At 51.3% G+C, this 20,759-nt stretch overlaps 1 protein-coding gene across 1 annotated transcript in view; it reads left to right on the forward strand.

Moving 5' to 3' along the window:
* Positions 1-20,759, forward strand: part of LOC146831264 (lectin-like) — a 66,552-nt gene that overhangs the window by 33,192 nt on the left and 12,601 nt on the right. The window contains exon 5 of the mRNA XM_085604126.1: positions 1,641-1,752. Coding sequence (XP_085460252.1) covers positions 1,641-1,752 — 112 coding nt within the window. The remainder of the gene's footprint in view (positions 1-1,640; positions 1,753-20,759) is intronic.

Genomic DNA, 20,759 nt, shown 5'->3' on the forward strand with positions numbered 1-20,759 from the left:
AAATTGTATTTTTCTCGAGATCTATTGGAGTGAGTTAGATAACCCAAAATACAATTTTTGGCAAGAGGTGAAAAGCACAGATAGCGGTCTGAATGTGAATCAGAATTGTCAAACATTGCCATATTGTGGCTTGAAAGAGAACAACTCATTTAAAAACTTGAAATGAGATGGTGCCAGGGGTCTCCAGCCTTTTCTGTAATGAGAGCAACTTCTGATCTGTAAAAAGCGTCGTGAGCAACTGACCTGCCAACTTACTCTGTTCCACTGCATAGCTACCAAGGTTTCGGATTGCTCATGTGTGACATTTTCATGATTTCAGTGCCATAATGAGTGACATTCAACGACTATGAGTGACACTTTCTCGCGAGCAAAACTAAGCAATAAACACGAGGGAAACAAATATAAATATCAGAAATTACACCGATTTGAGCAATGGGAAACTCTAAGAAGAGCTTAAAACTGCTGGAAAGTACCATAAATTGAAGGGTATTAGGGCCATTGTAATTTGATCATTGTTAAACAAATGAGTAACCATGATGTCAACAGTCTACAGGATTGGTGATGTGAGCACAAGCGGTGGGAAAACATATCTTCAAAAAAATGCAAATATGAACTGTAGCATAACGTACAAACATAGCTGAACTGCTGAATTCGATTACCTAGATGGTTTCATTTATGTTCGGTAGCCGGGTCCACACATGTCAAGGCCAGGGAGTGGGACCTGAGCTGATGGCTGTAGAGCAACATTAAATCGTGCCAAGACAGGTGAGCTGCTTTCAAAAAGTAGCCCTATAATGTGCAATATTTTCAGCCAGTTCTGACATTTTTTATCCAATATAAAACCCCATACTGGGACATGTAGTTTAACTTTTCTGTGCACTGTTGACTAAAAAGCCAGACCTTACTGAAGATGTTTTATACAACAGATTGGGCAATGATAAATAAAAGTTGCTTTAAAGACAAGAAAAAAAAAGATTTGCATCGCTCTTGCGCCCTGTTACGTGGCGCAAGGGCAACGCAACTGTTTGATGAAAATTCCCCAAAGTGGTCACCATTATGGTCAGGTGATTCTCAGAAACATATTGCTGGAAGTCATCTCTTGACCTTCCTTCTTTCATTTATTTTTGCTTGGGATATATTCCAGTTATTTGCACTTAGCAGTAGAAAATCCTACCTTTTGTCCTTCCAGCCCATGTCTCTATTTTATTTCTAGTGCCTTCTCTCCAAATACCATCTCCATCTTCCATTTCACTCCAACATACTCACTTATGAAGAGACATTGGCAGAGGTTCTTTGTGGGCAAGCCCTTTATATGTAACAGATTAAACATTCACCACTCTGTCTGAGGGCAGCATGGGGTTTGCTAGGATAGAACGCAGGTTCTGAATTCACTGCTAAATAGAACCATATTCCCTTAATTTGGTGCAATGATTGAGCCTTGTAGGGGAACAATGGGGCCACATTAAGATAAGTTTAACTTTTATAAACAGCCAATAGGCTCATGTTGCTTCATTCTCTTTTGATATTGTAACTGCAAACATGTCTGCGTTAGAGGGATTTCAAAGAAGGACATCCCTAAATAAGTACAAATAAATATCTTTTTCCAGTAAATGGGTGTATTCAATCTCCTTTGTCTGCAGGATAGGACCTTCATGTGGACGGATGGCTCTCAGTGGAACTTCCAGGCATGGTATAGCGGAGAACCCAACAACTCAGGTGGGCGGGAGCCCTGTGTGGTATTCAACTTTGGAAGTAAGTGAAAACTCCTAAAGATTAGCACTCAGTAACTGCCCAGATTATAGTTCTATATACTATCTATCTACTATTTAGGAGCTGATTCAGCTTGATGTGTAGTGTACGTTCTGTCAAGCCTCTCAAGCTGGATGTTTGCGCTTTATTGCTAGTTGCATGTGTTATTTCCAAAAGTCCTAACTAAGGTCTCCCTTGCCTGGCCAGGTTTCCTTCCTTCTGGATTTTGCAGCACACTGTAACTGTTGTCTCAATGTCTGTCTCCTCACAACTCCCTCACAACCCCCAGAAAGTGCTGGTCTAGATTTCTTTACAGAAGTGAAGAAGGCGAAGAAATGCACAAGAATGGGAGTGTGCGGTCTCTATGGGCAGAGGGGCCACGCCCCTCCACCTTTCGCCCCTCATGAACAGTGTCTGTCATGCTGAACAAAGGTCACTTTCACTTTCAGTTCAGGCTGGCAGGAGCCAGACATGCGCATTTAACGCAGGCCCCTGGCTGCCTGAACTGAATTTTGCTGGGCTGAGAACGTCACAGCTCTGGTGGGCGCGACGTTCTCAGCTCAGCAAAGGTTGCTGAGGCCCTCCCCTCAGTGACGAGGGGTAGTGTCACTGGTTGTCTCGCACCTGGGCACTTCAGTTTTAAGCCCTGAAGTGCCCAGGATAGAGTGACAATAAGTGAAACTTCATCACAGAGTGGGGTGGGGTCAGTAGTGTCTCACTGACCCCATCCCACTCTGTGATGATGTTGGGACTGCTGCCTTCCCTCATTGGCTGACCTTAGGCCAGCAAATGAGGGATGGCAGCAGTCTCAAGCCTTCTGAATCGCCGAGGCAGCGAAGAGCTGGCTGAAGGTAAGTGTGTTTTATTTTTAAATTGTTTGGTGCGTGCGTGCATGTATGAATATTTGGAAAAGTGTTGTGAATGAATGTGTTTGTGCGTGTGTGTGTGTCCCGTCCACCCCTTCCCTCCAAAATGTACCGGCCGCCATTGGATGAGTGTCACCTGACACCTAACCATATGGTGTCTGTCAGCTGTGCACCTAACTGGAGCACCAGATGTGTATTGAAACAATGCTGGATGTCAGCAATAATACTAGAAAAATAGCCTTCTACAGATAGTATTGTCAATGCCACCTTGGTCCCCTTATCACTATGCAGCGAGGAATCCACTACACAGCTTCTACTCGCCTGGTGTATCCAATGCTCACATGAATCCATAGGTACACATTCATGTTTACCATTGACACTCATTTGGACTTTGTGGAGCCCTACTGGCCACCTGGCAAAACTGAGTGGAGGAAGACTGAACAGAGCCATTGCAGGAGGGTCCTTTGAAGCAGCTGTTTCCATTCTGAGCGCGGCAAAGTTGAGAGAGTGCTGAAGTCTTGAACACTGTGTTGCCTAATCACATCACTGCATTATCGAAGCTCAATTCCAGATTTTACGAGTAGACCCTGTCAAATGTGACAATTATTGAATTTGATAAAAATCTGAAACGAGGTGTTCAGGATTTATTGGATGCAATAGTTAATGCATAGTCTCTATTTTCGGAGAGTAACATGCAACTTATGGTGCCCACTTTAGAAAAAACTGCATGTCCCAGTACATACTGGCCCTGTGTCTATTGTCATATTCTGACAGGTTTGAGCTGCTGCAGTGTAACAAAGGGTGCAATCTTTTTTGCATCTTGTAGTTCCCTGGTGTGGTAAGCACCGTAATTGCCATCCGTGTACAAAAAGGTGTTTGCGCAAGGGTTGCAATTTAATGGGCTATTTATAATCAGGGTCAATATGTTATAACAACAAATGATCATATTTTATTCACATACAAAACAGCTCATTTTGTCCAATTCAGAATGTTATAAAGCCATCTAACTGTGATTCTCTCATTATTTTTACACCAAATAGCATCTGCTCTAATATGCAGCCCCCTCACACTTATAAATAGACGCTGCCCCACCCAGGCCCACAGGAGCCAATTCCATGGACATTATTTCATTTAGGGCCTCATTTATGAAAATGTTTGCATCGCTGCATGAAAATAGCGATGCAACACTTTTCAGCGTGCCCTCCATGTAACACCTTGGATGCACCCTATTTACCGTACAGCACTCCATATCGCAATGATTTACAGATACGTCAGTATTCCTGATGTATCTGTAGGCGCAAAAGTGGCACATTGGTGGGGTGTGTCTGAAAACAGATGCATTTCCAGCAATGTGTCCTAACGGGCCTTTGTTAGTCTTACACCTGCTGTGAGGCAAGCACAAAGATTCGATGCTCTAGCGTCCTAGACCTCATAGATTTCACTGCGACACTTCTACAAGCCTTTTATGCGAGGGAATGCCTACCCTGCATACATTATACCTGAAGCAGGTATAATATAGCACAGGGGTTTACAAAGGGATGCATCTGCTTAGAAACATCACTTTGTAAATATGTCACAGTGTGGCGCATATTTTACGCTGCCGGTGCATCACAAAAAGTGCCGCACCGGCGGTGCAAAGGGCTCATTAATAAGCCCCTTAGTACCTAAAGCTGATGCTGGTATGTAACTCGGTTCAATGTTGGAATGGTCTATTGGGCACTCTGGCTCTTCCACATTTCTTCTCATCCACATAGCCTACTTTAATTATTCTCTTCTCACTTACACTAATTGCCTTCAGTTCCTTACATTTGCCCTTCAGTCACAGTCACCATTCCCTCCTGTGATTTCTCCTGCTTTTTTATTTTGTGCTAACCCCCTGCTCTCTGTCTCTCATCAACATCCATTGATTTATGTTCCATTTCTACTATATCTAACTGAATCTAAGGATTCTTTCACTTTTGTTCTGTTTTAGAAAAACATTTCTTTTTTTAAAAATAATTCTAAATACAAGAGAGTCACCTTCTTTAGCCAAAAGGCACAGGGTAGGTAAAACAATTAAGCAAAACAAATTCCCTTTTGTGCTAGAAACCTGTAAATGTCCAATAGTAATCCTAGACGTATGCACTGAAAAGCTTACAATATTGTGCCACAATAGTCAATATTACCAGTTAACACCTGTCTTCTATTGTTATTCAAAATGATTTAATCAAATGAATATTTAAAATTTCTTACAAAATATAAATATATGGACATACATTTGAACATTCATAAAAACCTACATAAACAGACTGTATTTGCCTGGACTCTTAGGTGCCGATTCCAATCCATTAAAAAAATTCCCCGTACGAATCGAATCCGGATTTTTTTACATACGAATCGTACAAGTCCCGTACAAACCAGCAAGTACGATTCGCATGTTAAAAAATCCATACGAATGGCATTGGGAAAATTCCCCGACATGTCCGCGGGTCGGAAAAAGTGTCCGACACGTCCCCGGACAGTTTTACGTACGAATAGGGAAACTGAAGTCCGAGCGCGCAAGTACGATCCGTCCTGTCCGTCCGAATGCACAACCGTATGGAAAAAACACCGTACGGTGCGAACTCCCATAGCAACAATGGAGACGGCAAAACAGTTGCCCGCATACGCGCCGAACACCTCCCCCACACAGCCCCCCACGTACGCGCCATACCCCGGCACTGCCCCATGTCCGCGCCGTACCCCCACCTCATCCCGTAGGTACGAAGCGTACCACCACCCCGTAGGTACGAAGCGGACCACCACCCCGTAGGTACGAAGCGTACCACCACTCCCGTAGGTACGAAGCGTACCACCACTCCTGTAGGTACGTTGTGGACCCCCCACCGCACGTATGGGGGTGGGGGTACGCTCCGTACCTACGGGGTGGTGGTACGCTTCGTACCTACGGGGGTGGTGGTACGCTCTGTACCTATGGGGGTTGTGGTACGCTTCGTACCTACGGGGTGGTGGTACGCTTCATCCCTACGGGGTGGGGTGGGGGTACGGCGCCGGCATATGGCGGCTGGGGGTACGCACTGTCCATACGTGGGTGGGGGCACACACCGTACCCCCAGCCCCCGTATGTACGCACTGTCCCCCTACACATACCCCCATCCCCGTATGTATGCACCGTCCCCCCACACATCCCCCCATCCCCCGTATGTATGTGCCGTACCCCCACCCCACAGGTACAAAGCGTACCACCACCCCGTGGGTATGAAGCGTACCACCACCCCGTAGGTACGAAGCGTACCACCACCCCGGTAGGTATGGAGCGTACCCCCAGGCCCCTACACCCTGCCCGTGCCTGTACGCACCCTTCCCGAGGCCCCTACACCAGCACCCTCACCCAGCCTTGCGCATGTACGAGTCGTACCAAGCCATAGCAAAAGTGAGCACAGTACAACAACATGGCCCATGTACGCACCCCACAGACGCAAAAAACACACTTACTGAACCAGGACACTGCAAAACACCACAAGGAGAGTCAATTCGAATCGCACAACACCACAAAACACGTCCAACAAGCCCAAATACATCCAATACACTGACCTGCAACAGCCAAACAGGTAAACAGAGGCACAAAACACTACCACTCCTTATAACACACCCACCCAAAGTTCAAACACAGCCACACCCACAAATAGACCAATAAAAAGGGCCCACACACACAAACCATGAGCCTTTGCAACAGACCCACTGCTGCCAGACCCCACAGACAACCCACAGCACCATACTTTAACCTTTACTACACCTTACACTTGCACACCTTCACACAACCACCTTCACAAACACCCCCTCATCACATTCACACACACACCTTCACAACCACACACACACACCCACAACCATCCACACCCACACCCCACACCATGCCCACTGACAGGAATCCAAAGTTCACAACAGCGGACCTGGAGATCCTTGTCAACGAAATCATTAGAGTGGAGCCACAGCTCTTTGGAACATTGGTCAGACAGACCAGCGTATTAGCTAAATCAGCCATGTGGCAGAGGATCATCCAGAGGGTGAATGCTGTCACGCCCATCCGAAGGACCAGGCATGAATGCCAAGCCAGGTGGTACGATCTGCGGAGGACGGTCCCTCCGCAAAATGACAGAGGAATACAACCAGCGGAACATCACTGGAGGTGGCCCGCCCCGCAGACCGGTACACTACCATCCCTGGGAGGAGAAGGTGATGCGCACGCTGCCGCCGGTGGGAGTACACAGAGCAGAAGGAGTCGCCGAGCCTGGTGAGTACACAAACAACTCACCCCACATGGGGGGAACTGCATCAACAACCCAACTCACAATAATGCACGCAACCACCCCAAAGCCATCACCGGACACAACCACACTCCAAAAATTACGCACATGCCACTAGCGGCTACATGCCCCATGCACCATGCAAGGCCATGCCAAGTCACAGGCCACACAAAACACCAACACAAGACAGGATGTCCGTGATGCCGGGAGGGAGGGGGGGCCTCCAAAATCAAATTGTGCAACTCAGAAGCAGACACCAATGCCCTCAGCCCATATGGCCTAGGGCACAGCTATACAAACAGTGTGTCCCGACACTGTACAGTGTCACCTGCAAATGGCGGACAGATCGCAGGATGACATGGGTATGAAGGCCCAATTTGCACATAACAGCAGCTAATAAAGACGCATCACTGTGAAAGAGTATCAGCACACACCGCCGCTGCAGCGCAGACTCAGAGACACTCTGCCTAATGGGGTCCGGGAGATTCTAAACAAAGCCACATGAACAAGCCAATGGCCCTTGAAATACCTGCAAACTGTGTGTGCCCAGGAAGCTGGGCTGAGGTGACAGAGGGAGACAGACAGAGGGAGAGAGAGGGAGGGAGAGGGAGAGAGAGGGAGGGCCACAGAGTGCGACAGAGGGAGACAGACGGAGGGAGGGAGAGGGAGAGAGAGGGAGGGCCACAGAGTGCGACAGAGGGAGACAGACAGAGGAAGGGAGAGGGAGAGAGAGGGAAGGCCACAGAGGGCGACAGAGGTAGACAGACAGAGGGAGGGAGAGGGAAAGAGAGGGAGGGCCACAGAGGGCGACAGAGGGAGACAGACAGAGGGGGGAGAGTGACAGAAGGAGGGAGAGAGGGAGACAGAGGGAGACAAAATCACCCTTGGGTGGTGTTGGCATGTCCGCTCATCAGCAGGTGGACTGTGTGCATGCTGACAAGGTCTGGCAGTGCGTGAAACACCCCTCATTCCTTTGGAAAGCACTGGGCCATGTGTCAAACTGTGCACGAGTCGATCCTTGCTGCAGGCACAATCCGAACCTCACACCCAGTATACCCACTCACTGTGTTTGTACGAACCCAGTCACAAATGCATGTTACCTACCTGCATTCTCCAATAGACATGACAAAGCACCATTTGGCCACGTACAGTGCAACACGTAAGTCGGTTCTGCAGCGCTCGCTACACAAGCTCGCCACACTGCTCACTGCGTTCAAAACTGATGCAACAACAAAGAGTGTGTCACACATAGGAAAAGTGTTGACAGCCGTGGCCAAGGGACACACCCATGCACCATGCACAATGCACATGGACTTGCCAAGTACAGACAAGGTAGATGACACTTGGCCCTGCTGTAGACAGCACAAGGCAAACCTGTGACTACTGTACACTCAAACACTAACTCCACATGCCACCTACCTACCACAGGAACTCACATTCACTGTCATGCCAGCAGGCACCATGAGGGGATAGACACATCACCTGGTAAACCCAATGACAAATCACACCACACCCAACAGCATGCCCGGTCACACACCCCCCTCTCACACAAGCACACACCCCGGGGCAGCCAACGCAAGTTGCCACTCCCACAATGGATATGTGACACAACAAGACCAATCCATAGCCAAATGAGCATCCCAATACACATTACACAGGCCAAATAACCAGGAGTACATACCAATCTGTCCCCCGCAACATACCCATCCACAAGTGCACTGTGAGAAGAATGATAGACATATCCAACTACCCAGGGGAACTGTGCCAACTTGAAAATGTATGAAACATGGATGACGCATGAAACACCATTAACATTGTCTCTCCCTCACACACAGGGCAACGTCATCAATCTCCCCCCAACCCTGGGGGGGATGAATCACAGGACCAGGCTCTGCCTGCGTGAGGAAGATCCCACCGCCAGCGACGACTCTCACCACACCATGGATGACCCCAACCAACCTGGCCCCTCTGGTGCCCAAGCAAGTGCAGCACCTGCGTCAGGTACAACCGTGCCAACCACCACCCCCATTCCTGCCACATCCCAGTATACACACAGGAGCCCTGCTCGCACACAATGCAGCCAGTCTGACCAGGAGGGACAAGGTACCCCGGGCACCCAGGAGGAGGCAGGCGACCCCGCAAATGTGGTCCCTCAGGGAAACCGGAGACCCGATGTGCCCACAACGGCAGGCCATGCTCAATTGGGCAGGGGTGGTGGGAGTGGAGGGTGGCGGAGACGCGAACCTGACCAGACAGCTGAGGAACCGGTTATGACACACGTCCGCAACATCCTGGACACATACCGGCGTGTCACCAGGGGCATCAGCCAGGCCGTGGAGGCCCTCAATCAGATAAAGAACCTGCAGGCCGAGCAATATGCCAGTCAACAGCAACACCAAGGACGGATGGAGGCAGGACTGGCTCAGCTCGTGGCAGTGCAAACGGACATGACCCGTGTACTCCGTCGGATTGCCGAAAACATGGGCAACCCTCCCTGTGCCACCAGGCGTAGATCACCACCAGCCACAGGGAGGGATAAGGAGGAGGAGGATTCGTCCGACGGAGCTTCCCAGACATCGTCACGGCCTGCTTCTGAGGGTCCCTGGAGGAAGGTGGGTCGTCCACGCAAAAGACCGTGAGAGTCAGCGGACCATCACCATCTCCCAGGTCACCTGGCCTGGCACCTGGACCTCTGGCGCAACAGCAGCACCCCATCCAATGATATTCTCTGCCACATGGACTTGCTGGTCACTGTCTGACCAATGTTGACAAAGACTGTGGCATGGACTCTGATGACTCCCAATGGCAAGGATCCCAACTCCCCCTGTGAACTTTGGATTACAGACACCCGCCGAGCACCACTTTACATTCCCCCAACCACGTACCCCACCACCAATAAAAATCTTAGTAAGCACGAGATCATGCCGTCATTTAGCATTATTCCATTACATGTGTGTGTTGGAAAGTCAAACCATGCCTGAGTTTTGAAGTAACTCCAACCATGCATACCCTGTGGTCTGAGTCTGGCACAGGACACACATGGGTCATAATGTATCACCCAATACAGAGATGGAGCACCATACTCACCCGTGATGGGCCCAAACAGCTGAGGGGGTGCCTGCACAACTGTGCGGACAGACCAATTTCGAAGAGCAACAGTCATGCGCAGAGGGCAGGGATCATGTGGAGTGTCCTGGGGTGGGAGTCCCAGGTATGTGTAGCCAGGTGGGAGAACTATGTCCTGCAAGCAGGAGTCAGGTGGATGTGGAGAATGGTGGCCAGCCCAAGGTTGGATGCATGGAGATGGCACAATGGGGTCTTGGATGACAGTGCCACAAGGTTGTGTTGGGGGCCTGGTCGTGGGCTGCAACCTGAGTGTGGGCATGGATTGTGAAGGTCATCCCGCAGCTGACAGTGATCCATTGCAGCTATCTCTGTTGGACGGTGATGTGGCTGGGTCGCCGGATGTTGAAGCAGAGCTGTGCAGATGCACCCTGGATGCGGACAAGTCTCATGGGAGTCGTAACGTACTTCTCCCTAGAGTGCAGGGTAGGAGTAGACACGGATGTTGAAGTTGACCTGGGGGATGGTCTGTCTTGCCTTGAGGTGGATCGAACTGTGGATCTTGTGCATAATGCAGAGTGCGCTGAAGCCTGAGCTACAGATGCCGATGATCAGCATAGCACATGTGAGCAAGCAATCCATGATGCACACCAGCTTGTGTGCGTGGACACTGTGTGCCGGCGCAGGGCCCTTGCGGGTGGGACACAAGCAGTTGACCCAGCTGTAAGGGGACAATCCGCAGATGAACACCTCAGTCGTGTACAAGTCCAGCATCAGGTGGCCAACGTGCAGCCATCTGCCAATGGATACCATGCATTATTCAATATGAGAATTGGCAAGGACTGCGGCTTTGGGGAGGGTGAGGAGCACCTGCCTGTCAATGGGACACCATATGATGCCAAGATGCAGTGTGCATGTCATGGTGTAGAGGGGGATCCTGGACACTTTGTAGACTGACACGCTGAGACATGATACCTGTGCCATGTGTCCCACAGCGACACCATACTACATGCAGAGGCCTGGAGTACCGCTCACATGGCCATGTTGGGGTACAGAGCCGGTGGGGAGTAGGAGGGACATGACCTGGTTGGCGTGACAGGGCCTGGAAGGTGGGCCAGCGCTGTGTAGGCAGTTGGAGTTGCACACTCATTATGCAAAGGTGTTGTGTGGGCGATGAGGTCCTGCCTGAGTGCATGCAACAGATGATTGGATGGACATTGCTTGGTGGGTGGCCTTAACATCACGGTGTAGCGTGATGTGGCACATGCAAGGACATGAGGCACGTCCAATGTGCACGTAGCATGTGCAGACGGTCCAGCCTTTCCCCCTGCAACTGTGTCACACACAAGCAGATGACACCAAAATGAATGGGTGGAGGGAGGAAGGGGGGTGCGTCTTAGAGGCGTGTGTGTGAGGCCACATATTGAAACTCTGTGTGCCCTTGCTGCAGGGCCTGCAGCAGCAGGCGCCATGTCCTGAAAACCATGCCACAAGTTGCACAATCACACAGGCATGTCAGAAAGGACTACTGCAAAAGGTGTATGAGAAGGGAGGAGTGTCTGGTTCAACATGGCACACACACAGACAATGGATGCACATGCAGCAACGTGGCCATTGTGGGGACTGAGATGCAAGAATACCCACACAGCCATGTACATCATGCACAATACATATCATGATCCCTGACAAACAGCTTGCAACTTGCCACTCTACACATGGACTCATATGCACAATCTGTGACAACTATGCCAGACATGAAGCATGGCCAGTGGCAAGAGACCTGCATTGACAGAGATGAGGCACCTTGGAGGCTGAGGGACACCTTTATTTGTCATGTTTGCCGGAAGGCAAATGCATCCATATTAACAGATGCACAGGTCATGTGGATGAACATGTGGAACCTACACTGGCCCCCCCCCTTTGCACCACAGATGCAGGAAACCCATGGCACTGGCACACATGTGACGGGTTTGAGGCAAACACCCCGTGCTGCTCACGGAGAGGCTGCAATTCACCATTGAGCCACCAATGGGGATGTCCCACACTATGTCAACCCGGTGCATCCCGTATGTTTCCAAGGGCAGTGTTACACACATTGATGCCGTCATCACAATCCACAATCACATGACAGATGACTGTCACCAAGTGTGACTATCAATTCAGGTGAATCCAGCTCCATGTCATGTGACCCACGGTGATTCTACATGTATGCTAAGTAACCAAACATGAACAGGAGCAGTGCACACACATTCCAAACAAATAGCACACCCAAAAAGCCGTGGGCATCCCTTACCCTAAGGTGAATATGTCGACATGTCCGTGCATGTTACGCTGATTCAGCACACGTTGCCGTAGTCATGAGGAATGGCAGGAGCACAACAATGCCACCAGCAGACAGCATGCGCAGATACCTGGGGATGAGGGACACACAAGAAGTGAGTGAAGGAGTGCTTAATAAACTTCAGGTGGTTCAGAACACTGCGGCCCGCCTGGTGACCAATGCCCCCCCTAGAACTCCATCCTTGCCCCTCCTCAAGGCCCTCCATTGGCTTCCCATCCGGAAACGGGTGGAATTCAAGATTTGCTGTGTGGTGCACAAGAGTCTTCACAACCTCGGTCCACACTACCTGGCCGAGAAATTTGTATACCACCGCCCTTCCCGCATTCTTAGGTCCAGCAATCAGCTATTACTCCAGGTTCCTAGACATAACAAGACCAGACAGGGAGGTCGCGCCCTTTCCATTATGGGCCCGCGTCTGTGGAACAGTCTTCCCCTTTCCCTCAGAGACTGCCCGAGCCATCTAGCTTTCAGGAAACGCCTAAAGACAACCCTGTTCTAGTTGGAGCGCTGCCCTACCTGTTTCTTCACAGCACCGCGCGGAGATACACCTTCGGGTGTGATGCCGGCGCGTTACAAGCCCATAAATAATAATAATATTAATAATAATAAGAAGCACATCCGCATGCATGGGCATGTACTCGACACTTATAAGGTTGTCAACATGCTAGGTGATTATAGTGTCTCAGGTACGACATACTGTTATTACACCATCACTCGAGTGACATATCCAAACACACCTCTGACTCACTTGCCATACATGCAGATGGACCCACACATTGCAACACATGCCACACAAGGCTCAATGCGTGCACACTCAGACACTGCAACTCACCACTAAGCAAAGAAGTTGCGTATGAGCCGACTCCGGATGTCCTCTTCCTCCTCCTCCTCAACATCACTTGCCTCGTCACCAAGCCCCTCGTCCTCCACGGGTGGATGTTCCTGCTCATCCAGATCCAGGATGAGTGGCACAGCTTTCTCCACTGCCATGTTGTGCAGCATGCAGCCCACGAGGAAGATTTTGCAGACCTTCACCGGGGCATATGGGAGAGCGCCGCCGGTCTTGTGGAGGCACCGGAATCGGCTCTTCAGGAGGCTAAAGGTCCTCTCTATCACTCGCCTGGTCTGACCATGGGCGGTGTTGTACCGGTGATCGGCAGCCGTCCTGGGGTTGCGGAGAGGCGTGATCAGCCATGGCATGTTGGGATAGCCAGAGTCCCCTACATGGTAACATCATGGACAGAAGTGGGTCAGGAGAAGCAGGAAGACAGAAAGATGACGCTAAATGCAGGAGTAACAGAGTATACCCACCAACAAGACATGCTCGTTCATTGCGCAGCTGCAGCATCATGTCAGGCACCCTGCTACGCCTCATGATGTAGGCATCGTGTGCTGAATGATCCTGGAAAACGAGCACAGACATGGGAAATCACCATGTTAGCAAGACACACCACAAGGGCATTAATGGAGTGGTAATGTTTCCTGTTTCTATAGGCTACCTCCTGTGCCTGTGGTGGTACCAAAGCCACATGTGTCCCATCAATAGACTCAATGACATGGGGCATCCCTCCCAGGGCATAGAACTCACCCTTGACACCTGTCAACTACTCAGGAGTTGGGAAATGAATAAACTCATCCAGGTGAACCAACATGGCCTCTAAAAAATCATCCAGGACACGGCTGAACATGGTCTGGGACATGCCACCAACATCAGCTATGGTATATTGAAACGTACCCGTGGCAAAGAAATGTAGGGCTGCCATCACCTTCATCATGGGTGTCAGTGCAGTAGGATACCTGTGTAGCGGTTGCAGGTGTGGTGCCAGCCTTGCTGTCAAGTTCTCAATCAACGGTTGGGTGAAGCGGTAGCGGCGTATACAGTCACGTTCCCTCAGGGCAGCCAAGTCTGGCATTTCATCGGGGGAGAGGCGGAGCCCTGCAGTAATTTGGAAGGGACGACGAAGAGTGAGTACAGCACAACAACACTGTCAATGTACTGAGCACATGTTGAACAGCCAATACACATATGCTACATGCAGGGTCAGGTCTGTGCAATATATCCTGGACACGTATGCCAGGCAAGTGACACTCCTACCATGAGCCAGCGACATACGTGGATTCACAAGCTCCACATGACATGGCATGCAACTAGCTGTGGGCCAGTGTCAGTGAACAGTCAGACGCATTACAGGAGTGACAGACATCCACATGTGTGCAGAAGAAGGATATGTATCATACAGACAGGTTGCGGAACACTAGAGGCACAGGTCACATGTCCCTGACAAAAGGACAGACCACACACCTTGCCATGAAGGAGTACATGTCAAACCTGTGCACACATACATTGACACTACGCAGATATGTCCTTGTCTCGCAAGTCCATGTTCGATGTATACATGCACACGTTATGTCTGATTCCACATGTGTCCTGGTGTGCATGTCAGTGTGCCATGCCCATCCACACACATGCACATGTTGGATGCAGCAACTGCAGATGCATGTGACGGAACAGCAACAGCAAGCTAATGGGAACACATGACGCACACATGACATACTCACATCGTGCTACGCCGGTAGTCACATGTCAGGTGTCATTATCCGTGTACCTGGCATCAGGGGACAGTTGCGGGTGTTGGCAACTGTGCCATGCCAGTGACGCAGTGCCCAACAAGTCTGTTTGACATGCACACATGTCAAAGCTGCGAAGGGGATGTGTGGCACATAGTGCACCTTGACACATGACATGTGTACACAGCTCATCACACATCTCATGGGTACAGACATGAGGAGATATGTACCACATCACAGCCTGACACACCTAGGCCCGAGACATGTAGGACTGCACTGACAATGACTTGATGTCTAGCCTCGGACAAGTATGACAGCTCAATTCCTTTCTGTGTGCCGCCTGTCACCAGTGTGAGGTGTGGAACGCACCACACACACGCTCTGAAGGCATCTGTACAGACCGTATCACTATGGCTGTGTCGCCGTAGGCGTACGCCATAGTGATACGGTCCGTACACGCGGGTGTAGGGTCTGTATCACTATGGCGTATGCCTACGGCGACACAGCCATAGTGATACGGTCCGTACAGGCGTCTGTACGGACCGAATCACTATGGCTGTGTCGCCGTAAGCGTACGCCATAGTGATACGGTCAGTACACGCAGGTGTAGGGTCCGTATCACTATGGCGTACGCCTACGGCGACACAGCCATAGTGATACGGTCTGTACAGGCGTCTGTACGGACCGTATCACTATGGCTGTGTCGCCGTAGGCGTACGCCATTGTGATACGGTCCGTACAGGCGGGTGTAGGGTCCGTATCACTATGGCGTACGCCTACGGCGACACAGCCATAGTGATACGGTCCGTACAGGCGTCTGTACGGACCGTATCACTATGGCTGTGTCGCCGTAGGCGTACGCCATAGTGATACGGTCCGTACACGCGTGTGTAGGGTCCCTATCACTATGGGAGTGCTGGCGTATGCGTACGCCATAGTAATGCGGACCGTACACGCGTGTGTAGGGTCCCTATCACTATGGGAGTGCTGGAGTATGCATACGCCATAGTAATACAGACCGTACACGCGTGTGTAGGGTCACTATCACTATGGGAGTGCTGGCGTATGCGTATGCCATAGTAACACGGACTGTACACGTGTGTGTACGGTCCGTATTACTATGGCATACGCATACGTGAGCACTCCCATAGTGATAAGGACCGTACACACGCCTGTACGGTCCGTTTCACTGCATTTGGGGTGCCCTAGGGCCGTGGAACGCACCGTACCTGTGTGTAAATATTGAAATAACATAGGGGACACATGAGGGACAAGTATAAGGGCCTAAATGCATGCTGGTTGTCATGGAGACCGAGTTTAAAGTTTGAATTTTTGCATCAGGTGGCCAGCAGAAGTCGGTTGGAAACAATATACTTTGTTGCAAAGTGGTTGTTGACTTGACATCATGCTCAATTTTTAAACCATGCAAAGCCACTCACTGGGGTAGGTTTAAAGGGATTGGAGGAAACGTAGGTTGCTAATGTGACTGACCAATCACTCTGTACTCCTGTAAATGAAACAGGCCAGCAAGGCAGATATAAGGCAGCCAGGTCCCATGAGAGAGCACTTGCCTGCACATCCTTTCATTCCACAACACTGCTGCTGCTCTTGATTCCTCTGGCACCATGTCCAGGTCTGTGGAGAGGACCCAGCCATTCACCATGGAGGAGAATATGGCGTTGGTGGATGTGATCCTCCCACAGTACACCATGCTGTATGGTCGACCAGGGGAGCAGGTGAGTGCTGTCTCCACTAGCTTAGACTGTGCCCCTTTTTTGTGACTGTGACTTCTGGCATTGTGTCCATGTGTGACAGACATGCAATGTTGTTTAGAGTGGGTCCCAGGGTGGGTAAGGCCTCATGTCTCCCATGCAGGGCATGCTGTAGTTCCTGTGTGCACTCCTCACTTGCATAGTGCTTACTGTGACAATCAATGCATGGTGCATGCCACATTCTGCCTGGCTACTCCTCCTGGGAATGTTGTTTCTCCAGTCCTGATGTGATTCTGTGGTCCCCCCAGTGTGACAGGTGACAGTACCCATAGATGTGTGTTTGTTTAGTGTACCTGTGCTGTGAGTGTCCAAATGATGTGTTCGTCCCCTGGACATTGATGTGTGTGTGTAAGTCCCCTGTCATGTGGGTGAGTGCATATCGGGAGTGTTGCACACCAGCTGCATGAGGGATGGATATACTCTGTCCATCTGATGTGAGCAGGGAGCAGTGCTGTGTGACTGCCGTGCTGAGCCAGCCCCACACCTGTGACACCCCCCAGTCTAGTGGCACATGGGCAGAGTGAGGTTTGTACCCGCAGTTAGCAATGGCAGGTGATTGTCCTGTGCCTGTGTGTGTCTGTGTACTCTGCTGAGGTTGCGTCAGTGGGCTGGGGCATGTGACTGCTTTGAGGTGCTGTACATAATCCTGGTGTAGCTTGTGATGCACAGTGTGATCCAGGATCATTGATTGTGTGGCACCCCTCATGCCACCTGTGTACTTTCAATGCCACGTAGTGCATTTGGCCTTCCCCAGAGGATAATGTCCCTTTGACAAAGGTGCAATGAGTTGCCTGCATACAATGGCCTGTTCAAACAAGACAAATTATTAATATGTGTGTCTCTGTGTCATTGCTCAGGTGTATTAAAGTATTCTCACTTTTGCATCCTCACAGGTAGGCGTCCATGCCAAGGGGGAGATATGGAAGCAAGCCGTCAGTGCCGTGAGGGAGACGGAGGGTCGGAAGCGGCGCCTAGCCCAGGTGAGGAAACGCTGGCAGGATATCCGGTGCTGGACGAGGAGGATCGCACGGGTCCTGCTGGGGGACTCACCTGAGAGCCACAAGAACCGTGGGCGCCGGCGTATGACCCACATCCATAAGCGTGTGCTGGCGGTGGTCTTCCCCGACTTGGATAGGCGCTTACGGGAGAAGCAGCAGCAGGAAGGGGGTAGGTACATGTGTGTTTGTTGTGTGTCACCAGCTTTTGGAAGTGCGCAGTTGCATGGATATACTGCCAGGGTTTAAATGTGCATTGCATAACCTGTTCCCCAAAGTAAACCGGTGCTGTTCTTCCTCCCTTCCCCTCCTTGCCATGTGTTCCCTGGTCTGTGTGTAGTCACTCTTCCACAAGGTTATCTAGGCAGGCAGTTAATCCAAGTGCCCAATGCTTGCAGCATCATGTGTGGGGGTGGTGTGTAACAGGTTTTGGGACCTTGCCTGTGCCCTGGCCAGTTCAGTCATTGTGGGGTCCATGTCAGTTGGCACTGATGGTGAGTCCCGACATAGGAGTGTGTCTTAAAAGTTTACTGCCCTACAGCATGCATGTCCAATGTTGTGCCCTCTGACATGATGTGCATGAGTGGGAGTAATGCATAGTGCAGGGACGGTTGCTTCAGTTGCAGTCATATCCATCCAGGACCATGGAGGAGTGTGGCCACTGCCGTGCCCTGGGGCACCTTTTCCTAGGTGTCATGTGTGTCATCCAACAATGTGGACATTCTCTGTGTCTTCGGCATAGGTTGGGCTCTGTGGCATTGTACCCTGGCCTCATCTGTATTTACGTAAACTGTGCTACATGTGTCCACTGTACAGTGTGAGCCAATTTTGCTTGTGCATACTCACAGTGGGCAGTGCCTGTGTATCTTGGTACGACAATCTGATGATGGTTGATTGTCAATGATATATGTGGACAGGCGCACCAGGGGTAGTTTGTGTACAATGAGGATTTAGTGCAGGCCATGTGTTTTTATCCCAGAGTAAGAGGTGTAAGTACTTCCTTTGTCTCAATCACATTGTCTCAGGTAGGGGGTGGTTTGTGCGGGAAAGGCCTACATGTCAAAATCTGAAGTCTTCTTGCTAGGTCTGGCCTGTGTGTAATGTTTGTCTGGACATACACTCAAGGTGCAGTGACCCAGTCATGTTGGGCATGGTTTAATGTATTAGCTTTGCAGCATGTGCAAAGAGTTAATAGACATGGTTCCTGCTCATCCCTTTTTTTGCAATGCCGTGTGGTGCAGATGCTGTGCACGATTGTCCCCAGAGCCTGGCGCCTCTGTCCAATTTGATATCAAGTAATTTGCTGTTGTGTCATGCTCTCCATTGTTTCTCAGTGGCATGGTGGGTCAACCAACTGTGTGTTGCAGGGCCTACATATGTACCTTGTATTGTAGATGTTACTCATGTTGCTTTTCAGGCTATGCACTGTGACCTATGTAGATTTGACTCATGTGACATATGTATACAGGTGTCTGATTAGTTCCTGTCTCTTCACCTTGCCCACAGCATCGTCGGGGCACTCCGAGGGAGACACTGGCACGGACCGTGAGGAGGGAGCGAGCACCAGTGCTGTCTTGTCTGGCGCATCGAGTGGCACGGAGGCCGAGGGGAGTGAGGTGGAGGACCTGTCCAGTCCCACCACCAACTATGACGCTGACGGGTCCGAGGCTGAGCTCCCAGAGGGGGCGGAGGCTGCTCCCACAGCTGAAAGCAGCACTCCATCTCTACCCGCCCCCTCCATTCCCATCACCGGCCTCCCACTTGCTCGGATCCCTTCCCGCCGTGCTCGGTCACCACGTGTCTCCTTCTTGCCAGGCACCGCACCCCCTGCCCCTGTCTCCACTGCTGCCGTGAATGCCGAGTCTGTGGACATCCTGCACCAGTTGCAGGTTGGTCAGACTGCGATGCTTAATGTCCTCCATGGCCACACCCGGGTGCTCACCCAGATGGAGGCATACATGGAGGGCATCTCAGCTGCGCAGTCTGACCAACTCCAGTTGCTGATGTCCATAGACTCGACACTGACTGCAGCAGTGGGTCTTCTGCAGCGCTGCGTCCCCCCCTACCCCTGCACCATCCACACTTCCCACTCCCATGCCTGTCCCAAGCACACCCAGACGTACCCATGCACGCACCCCACCAGATACAGGCACCACACCACCAGGGACGGCCAAGCGCACACCTCCTGTCACGCACACACAGGGTGAAGTAGGCACACCCACTGGGTCGGGGGGCAAACGGAAGACACACAGCCACAGTGGGAGTCCACATTCCTCACAACCCACTCCCTCCAAATCCACTCCCCTCAGCTCTCCTGGCCAAGATTCCAGCAAAGATTCCTTCATGGCCGCTCTGTCCCTGAGCCCCAGTGTGACACCACCCCGCAAGTGGTCAAAGGAGTCCCCGGTCAGGGTAGTTGATTCCCCCCCTGTCCACACCCTCCCCCAGTAGCGCTGCGACCCATCCCTCCGACCCCCCCCCTCCTTGGGGCCTGTGGTTCCTTCGGGTGCAGGGGAAACGCTGGGGGACCTTGCAACCGTGTGCAGCGCCATTCACACCACCACCTTTGGCGCTGCCCCACCCCCTGTGGTGGAGTCCTCAGTCGCTGCACCCACAACACCTACCCTTGCCCCTCCTGTCCCTGCGGTGTCTGGTCCTTCCCCCCCACATGATGCCCCCCCTGGTATGGCCCGTACCCAGGCCTTTAGAACGTGGGTACGGGCCGTACCGCCATTGTTGGGGTGACGTAGGGGTGGGCGTGGTACGACCCGTACCCACGCTCTTAAGGCGTGGGTACGGTACGTACCAGAATTGTTGTGTTACCGGTTCGCGTCAACATCCACTTCCGTTGTGGCGGACGCATGCGTTGCTGGACACGCCCCCACCCCCTCGAAGTGACCAGGCCCTGAAGGTCAGGTATGTCCAGGGCATGTATGATTTGTGACTTGGGTGGGGGTTATGTGTCCTGCCCCTGCCCCCCCCTTTGCCCCTAGGTGTTGTTCTGACCTTCTGCGGCGTCTGCGTCGGTTCCTGTAGAGCAGGTGGACTGCTATGAGGGCTGGGATGACAAGTAGGTTCGGGTCCATGGCTGTCCGTCGCGTACAGGTGCTCCTTGTGCA

This window comes from Triturus cristatus, chromosome 5_1 (assembly GCF_964204655.1).
Source record: "Triturus cristatus chromosome 5_1, aTriCri1.1, whole genome shotgun sequence".
Lineage (NCBI taxonomy): Eukaryota > Metazoa > Chordata > Amphibia > Caudata > Salamandridae > Triturus > Triturus cristatus.